At 42.1% G+C, this 7,871-nt stretch overlaps 2 protein-coding genes across 2 annotated transcripts in view; both read left to right on the forward strand.

Moving 5' to 3' along the window:
- The window catches only part of CSUI_001828 (pre-mrna splicing factor rna), a 12,248-nt gene extending 9,549 nt beyond the window's left edge, over positions 1-2,699 (forward strand). The window contains exons 8-9 of the mRNA XM_068062031.1: positions 640-815; positions 1,438-2,699. Of these exons, the coding sequence (XP_067925990.1) occupies positions 640-815; positions 1,438-1,725 (464 nt within the window). The 3' untranslated portion in view covers positions 1,726-2,699. The remainder of the gene's footprint in view (positions 1-639; positions 816-1,437) is intronic.
- A 2,252-nt stretch (positions 2,700-4,951) lies between these two features.
- Positions 4,952-7,871, forward strand: part of CSUI_001829 (uncharacterized protein) — a 6,379-nt gene continuing 3,459 nt past the window's right edge. The window contains exon 1 of the mRNA XM_068062032.1: positions 4,952-7,204. Coding sequence (XP_067925991.1) covers positions 5,974-7,204 — 1,231 coding nt within the window. The 5' untranslated portion in view covers positions 4,952-5,973. The remainder of the gene's footprint in view (positions 7,205-7,871) is intronic.

Consider the following 7,871-nt stretch of genomic DNA (forward strand, 5'->3'; position numbering starts at 1 on the left):
ATGTATGTATATGTATGTGTGTACGTATGTATGTATGTATCTATGTACGTATGTATGTATATGTATGTGTGTATGTATGTGTGTATGTATGTGTATATGTATGTATGTACGTATGTATGTATATGTATGTGTGTATGTATGTACGTATGTATGTATGGGTAGCTATGAATATGTAGGGACTGAAAATGCGTACTTATGAGGTGTATGTTTTTTTGCCTTAGGACCGAGTCAAGGGACGTAGCAGATATAGATCTACATCTATATACGTCTATCTATGTCTATATAAGCCTACCTATATCTATATGTATCCATCCACCATTTTCTAGATCCATCCATCTATCTATCTACATGCGTGGAAGGGTGGTAATTATCATATCAATAAGGATGCACAGTGAGGAGACACGCACATTGCCTCGAAGGTCTTTTCTTTTTGTGGAACACGATTCGAGCTCTTCGTGTGTCTGCATGCAACTGAACCTTCTTTCTCCATTTCTACGTACCTATCTCTCTCTCTCCCTCTATCTACCCCGCACATATCTCTCCTTCTCTCCCATCAATGTCTGCCTGTTTGTTCTTCTTTCTTTCTTCCTCACTCTTTCTTTCTTTTCTCCTTCTTTCTTGTCTTTTGTGTGTCTCTAGCGTTTTCGGTGGCGTGGTGCTACGAGAATTTCATTCAGCATCGCTCCATCCAGAGAGCTCGAGATGTGCGAGAGCAGTTGCTAGAACTTCTGGAACGGGTGGAGATCGAACCCTCCTCTGATCCTGTCGATGCAGATGCCATAAGGAAAGCCGTCACCTCAGGCTTCTTCACACAGGTGGTCACTCACTCCTCACTTTCCTTGCAAGTCTGGCAGAAAGCTAGCTAGCTAGCTATTAGTGAGCTACTTCATCAGGTGGATAGATAGGTAGCGAGTCAGTTTATAGAGTTCGAATCCATTCAGGAGAAAGAAAGGACTGATCGGTAGAAAGAGAAGAAGAGAAAGAAGTGTTTTCGAATCTTTCACGATGTGTATGTGAAGAAAAAGGAAAAGAAGAAGAATGACTTTACATCTCTCTGCATGTATGTCTATTTCTATAGAAAGAGACAAAGGTAATTGAAGAGACAGCGTCGGTGCGTGCTGTAGAGAGGAGAAAGCATTCGAACTCTCAACACACAAAGAATACCAACAAGATCGAATCTTTACTCAGTCGACGCATACAAGCATACACCTCTTTGTATCTTCTATTGGTCCCTAATCTACCTCTCTTCAGTCTATCTATCGCTCTGTCGTCAATCTCTTTCTCTATTTCCCCCTCTCTTCCTTTGATCTGTCTATCTATCTGCTTTAATCTATCAATCTATCGCTCTTCAATCTTTCTATCCCTATACCTTTCTCTACTCTACTCATCTCTCTATCTATCCCTTCCTTTCTGCTATATTTTCTCTTTGTTTCTTAGGGAGCTCGCGTTAATCGCAATGGGACGTATTCTACTTTAAAGCACTCTCACACGGTGGAGATTCATCCGCAGTCTTCTCTCTTCGGGGAAAATCCCAAGATAGTGATCTATACAGAGCTCGTCTTAACTACGAAGGAATACATGCGAAATGTGCTAGAGATCCGTTCGGAGTGGCTCCTCGAAGTCGCACCTCATTTCTATAAAGATAAAGAATTCGAACTGGGAAAGAAGCCTATCTCAATTCCCATGAAACATCATAGGAATAGCCGAGAAATGATAAATGAATGAATGGAGTAAGAAAGGGTTCTCTTCCTCTCTTCTCTCCTTCTTCTCTCCTTTGACACAAGGTAGATGGGACAGAGGGAGAAATAGATTGATCTATCTATCTATCCTTCTTTCTAGCTCTTTATCCCTTTGCTTCAAACAGATTTCTTTATGACTTCAATCTTATTCCATGTAGTAGGGAAGGTCCTTAGACACATCCAGATGTATCTCTCTCTCTATATATAGATAGATATGTCTATGTACGCGTGTTTCTATATGGAGGCTGTACATAGAATGCCGCAGGAGTGAAGAGCGAATGAAGCAATTCTGACGTTTCAAGGTGAAAGAAAGAAAGAAAGAAGGGAAAATGAGAGAAAGAAAGAAAAAGAAAGAAGGGAAGAAAGAAAGTAGATAGATTGGTCGATCAATGAAGAAAGAACGTGAGATTAGAGAGAGAGAGATGAAAGGAAGGAAAGAAGGCTAAGGAGAGAGGGTGTAGGTATCGTGTGAAGGAAGACAGGAAACCGAGAGAAAGATAGAGAGAGATCTCTAGCTTCATCTTCTTCTCTCGATTTTGCTTTCTTTTCTTTCTTCTTTCTCTCTTTAAAGAAAGCGAGGGGTCGTCTCTTTCATTTCTTTCTTTCTTCCCATCTTCTTCTCTTTTCATAGTCATGGCTATCTCCTTGTTCTTTTTCATTCACATGTTGTATCTCTTTTGTCACTCTCTTCTTCTTCCTTTTCTCTTATTGCATCTCTCTCTCTTTCTGTCTCTGTCAGTGTCTCTTCTTGTAATTTTCTTGAAGAAGGTGAATGAAGTCTTCTTGTTGCTTTCATTCTCTTCACAAACAACATTTGAGCGTTCCTCTCTTGATCGCCATCTTCCTCTTCTTCTTTTCGTCAATTTCTTCATTTCTCTTTCTTTCTTTCTTGGAAATCATACACATAAACAGCAAACAGAAGAAGTCTGTGCCTCAGACATCTTTTCAATTCAAACAAGGCTTAGCGCCTCCTCCCTCCTTATGCTTTCTCTTCTTTTCTTCTTCTCTTCTTCTTTATCTACTCATACACCTCCTACTACTCCTACTGCTGCTACAACTTCCCTTCAGCACAATCCGATCGGAATCTTGCACTACGCATGCATACACATAGATATAGAGATATCTCTAGCCATACTACTATTGCTACTATTAGGACTGTTGGTGTGAGTCTCTTCTTTTAGAAGTGAACGTCTCAGTAGGAATAGCAGCAGGAGGATTAGGGCCTCTGCTTGACTAGGTGATGGATGTGTTTCATAGAAGGTAGAAGATCCACCGAATCAGCCGCTATGTCGGTTTGTATGGACTTCTCTCTTCTCCCTGTCTGGGTGCCTCTGTATATAGGAGACCTTCTTTCTACGATAGAAACATACGCAAAGGCTTTAGAGGGAGCTGTTCTTGTAGGCGTAGTAGTGGTAGTGGTAGTTGTAATAGTAAGAGTAGGAGGAGTGTTGCTTCTTGTATTAGCTTTTCTTCTGCTTCTTATCATTCCTAGATCATCCTTATAACGCTCATTCACCATCATGCCAGGTAGCGATGTGTGTGTAGGGTGATATTAGAGATGGGTAGAGATGAACCTATGCAAGTGAAAAGAAGAAGAAGAAGAAGAACGACACAGTCTTCCTGTCTTTTCTTCAGTAGTAGCAGGAGGAGCAGGCGGCTACGTTTTTGATCGAAAAGTTCCTTCACACGCGCAAGAAGCAGGACCAGCCTCATGATCATTTCGACTCTCTACTCCCGAGAGAGCAAAGAGAAAGAAAGAAAGAAAGATAAGAGAGAGAGGCTTCAGGAGAGAGAGAGAGAAATGACTGAACGTAGATCTCTCGTGGAAAGTGATTGATGAATGTGTCTCTCAATCTCGACGGGTGCTCGTTGGGAGTTCCCCCCCCCCTCATCATCTTCATACACCCCAAGTCAAGTGAGACAAAGGATAGAAAGAGAGCCTTCTTGCTCTTGTAAATCTTAAATTCCAAGAGCAAGAAGGCTCTCTTGTAAGATCTCTCTCTGTCTCTTTCCCTCTCTCTCTTCTCCTTTCTCCTCACAATAGAAACACGAAAGAAGGAAAGAGAAAGTCAAGAAAAAAGATACACTTTGATTCAGGGAAGAATGAGAATACGACAGCTAGGAAAGTCCCGTTTCTTATAGTAACGAACAACTTTCTCTTCACCTGCTTCTTATCAGGGTTATGTACTTACTTCATTTTCTTTTCTTTCTTTCTTCACCCGTCCTTTTTAGATCTCTTGTGTAGCCTGAGAAAGAAGCACACGATTCCCCACACAAAGAGCGACGTGACGTTCATTTCAAGAATTCTTCATCTTCATACTAGCCGGGTGGGGGAGAAAGGAAGAACCCCAGCCACCCTAGTGAATACAGGGAAGAAGAAGAAGAAACAGGTGGATAAGGAAGCTTCACAAACTATGAAGATGAATGAGAAGTGGATTCTATAGGGAGGAAGAGTCTTCGTCTTTCTTTACCGGTGGAGGGCAGATTGTCGATGCAATTCTCATCTCTCTAAAAGAATGAATGATATGAAACAGAGAACTCTTTCTTCTCCTTGTCCGGGGTCTGCTTTTCACCGGGACTCCAGAGAATGGAGAAGGATTGGGAGAAAAAGAAACCTCTACAACGTGGAAGAGATACAAAGAGTATACAGGCGGAGACAAGAAGTTTGTCTTCTTGTATTTCTTCTACTCCTTGATGTGAGATAGATTTAAGAATATCTCCATTAGAAGACGAAGGAGGAAAAAGAACGTGTCTAGGCATCTATTTATCAGAAATGCTATTGTTCTCCATCGTCTTCTCATCTTGGGCGATAGTCATGCGAGGAGGCAGTCATGAATGCGAAGAGGAGAAATCCGCCACACTTTCTCATCTTGAATGAGCGATCGACTTTTCATTAAAGCTATCCATATCTAACTTTCGAAATATCTGGATGAATGGTGTTTTACACTTCCATATCATAAGAGCTACGTGAACTGAGTCAAATCTACTTTCTTTCTCTACACATCTGTATGGATCTAGACCTCCACCGTCAGGTGTACATACACCTCCTACCCACTAAGGATGATGTGTTCAGAAGAATGAATTCAGCGTTCTCGATGAGGGAGTCTCGCTTGTCTTTCTTTCTTGCTTTGCTTCTTGCAGTTCTCAGCGCCTTTTCTCCTGCCATTCATTCAGCTCAGCGACCGGATCGAAGCGAATGAATGAATGAATGGAGGAGAGCCACAAATGAGTGAGAGAGTGCAAGTGACTGCGGCGGTAGAGAAGATTCAGCAAGATGACACATATGTATCGTGAGAGATGCCGTTTCCCTCGCTCCCTTCTCTGTCTTCTTTCTTTCTTTTTTCTTGCCCATCTGAAAGAAGAAAAAAGAAGGCTTTAACTACCACGTGTACAAAGATCAGAGAGAGAGAAGAATTTCTCTCTCTGCGAGTCATCTTCACTCATTAGGTACCTACTAGCTAGCTAGCTAGCTCACCATTCTTTAACTCTGTCTCTCGCTCTTTTCTTTCTCTGTCTGAGGAGAGATTGTTCTTCTTTTTCTTTCCTCTTTTGTGTTCCAAAGGAATCTTTTTGTTTTTTAAAGAAGACTTTCTTTCTTTCTTTTCTCTTCTCCTCTTTCTTTCTTTCTTTCTTTCTTTCTTTCATCTTTGCTTTTCATGCCTGGGGTCAGCAACGAGCTATTTTGACAGACAGACAAGCAGCAAGGCTTGCGCATTCACAAGCTTCTCTTCTTTCTCCTCTCTTTTTTTCTCTCCTTTTCACTTTGTCTCTTTCATTGTTTTGCTTCTTTTTCTTTCATTCCTTCGCCCGCGGAAGATAGAGAGAGATAGATAGATGTTGTTCTTTCTGTCGTCTTCTTCATCTCGTATAGACGGCTTGGGTGTGTCTACAAGAATTGGAAGCTTTCCTTCTTCTCCCCTTCCTCTTCGTCTTCTCTTTCTTCCACCTGTCTCCTCTCTTCCCTCTGTTCTGTAGACGGCGGCAGTGAAGGAGAGTCTTTTCTTTCTTCGTCTTGTCTAGCTTTACCTTTCAAGGAATGTAAAGATCATGGAAAGACATAGGAAAGAGAAATGACTTCTCCAAACCTAAGACACATATCTAACAAACCGACTAAATTCTTCTTCTCATCTCTCTACCCACTCTCTCTCTCCATATAGATACACACATCTGTCTCTTCTTTCGTTCTCTTTCTGTCTCTCCCCTCTTTCTTCCTAGTGTTTCTCTTTCTATCAAGATGGCGTCAAGCATACGACCCCCCTCTTCTTCTCTTCGTAAAGGCTATTCCTACGATTCTTCTTCTTCCTCTTCTTTCTTATCCCGTGCCTATGCCACTCCGCAACCTCCTCCTACTGTCACTTCCACTTCACACCATCCACTAGCTTCTCACGCTCTCCCTTCTTCTTCATCTACGATACAACGGCCCCCCCCCTGGAATCTCTCAACTTTAACGACTCCTCTCATCTCTTCTTCTTCTTCCTCCTCGTCTTCCTCGTCCCTTCCTCATTCCTATCTTAATCCCCGACCTACACCTCTCCCACCTTCTTCTTCTCCATCTTCTTCTTCAACGACGTGTATATCTCCAGAATGTCCTTCTTCTTCTTCTTGCTCTTCGTCTTCTTCTTCTTCTTATCTCACGCCTCGATGTCCTTCTCCCGGTCCTTCGCCTTCTTCAACGACGGTGGTAGTTCCAGGTCAGTGCCCTGCAGACTTTAACATTATCCATCATTTGCCACCGCGAATTCTACGAGTGACAGAACAGACTTATCTCCCCCAATCTTCTTCCTCTCCTTCTCCTTCTCCATCTCTCTCTACATATTCTCATTCTTCTTCAAAGAGAAATCCATCTTCTTCTTCCTCTTCATCCTCCGCATCGTCTGCATCTTGCTGTCTTTCTTCTTCTTCCTTTTCTTGCATGCAACAGGCAAAGAAACAGAAGAAGAAGAAGAGGAATGGATCGAGCTGTACACCTAATGGGGGGAGCAAAGCCAACGGAAAGAACAAGGTGATTGCAGTGGATGGATCGATGCTGAAGTCGTCCTTAAGTCGATCTTCTTCGCCTCTCTGTACTTCCTTTTCAAGAGAAAGATCGCCTGCTGAGAAAGGCCAAGGAATGAATGGAGGAGAAGAAGAAGAGGAGGAAAGATATCGAAGAAAACCGGAAAAAAAAGAAGGCGAAGGAAGAAGTTTCCTCTCGTTCTTTTCTCTCGGAGGGAGAAGTCAGAGAAGAGCTGAAGAGAAGAAAGAACAAGAAAAGAACAAGGAGAGAGAAGACGAGGAAGAGGAGGAAGAAGAGGAAGAAGATGAAGAGAGAGAAGGAGAAGAATTCCATGGAGGATATCAAAGACACGAAGACGATAGTGAAGATGAGGGTGAAGAAGAAGAAGAAGATAGACATGTGCTAATTGATATAGGGAGAAGAAAGGGAAGATCAGGAGAAGAAGAGGAACAGACTCAACAGAAAGAAAGTAAAATATAAACTCCACTGCCGCCCTTTCTTTCTTTCTCACTCTTTCTTTCTTTCTCACTCTTTCTTTCTCTTTCTATTTCCTATCTAGAGAGGTGATAGACGGATCCACTTATCAGCAGGTCTTGTTCTATCGTTCTCTTCTTTTCACTTCGCCTCTAGACTTTGTCTTTATCTTTCTTCTTCATCTTCTTCTCTTTCTCTTTCTCTCTAAGTCACGCCGGTTCAAGCTCCTCCTGACTCGATTCGTAGAGATCTAGATACCTATATACATGCAGATAGACAGATAGAGAGATTAAAGGCACCTAGAGACACTGATAGGTAGACAGATTAACGATAGATCTTGCCGCCTTTCCATCGCCTCTTATTCTCTTCTTCATCTTTCTTGTGTCTTTCTCTCTCCTTTCTACGACTTCATGTGCCCCGTAAGATATCTCTCTCTTTTTCTCTTTCTTTTCCTGCTCTCCTTCTTCGTCTTCTTTCGATCTCAATGTACATCTCCATCTCCTGTAAGGATATCACTTGCTCTATACGAGAAGATCTCTCTGTTCTTCTTCTCCTTCTCTTCATTTTCCTTCTCCTCCTCATCTTTCTCGTGTCCCACTGTCTTTCTTTCTCTCATTCTATCTGTCTTTCTTTCTTCCATTCTATCTTTCTTTCTTTCTCTC

Source organism: Cystoisospora suis (assembly GCF_002600585.1).
Source record: "Cystoisospora suis strain Wien I chromosome Unknown contig_740, whole genome shotgun sequence".
NCBI classification, from domain to species: domain Eukaryota; phylum Apicomplexa; class Conoidasida; order Eucoccidiorida; family Sarcocystidae; genus Cystoisospora; species Cystoisospora suis.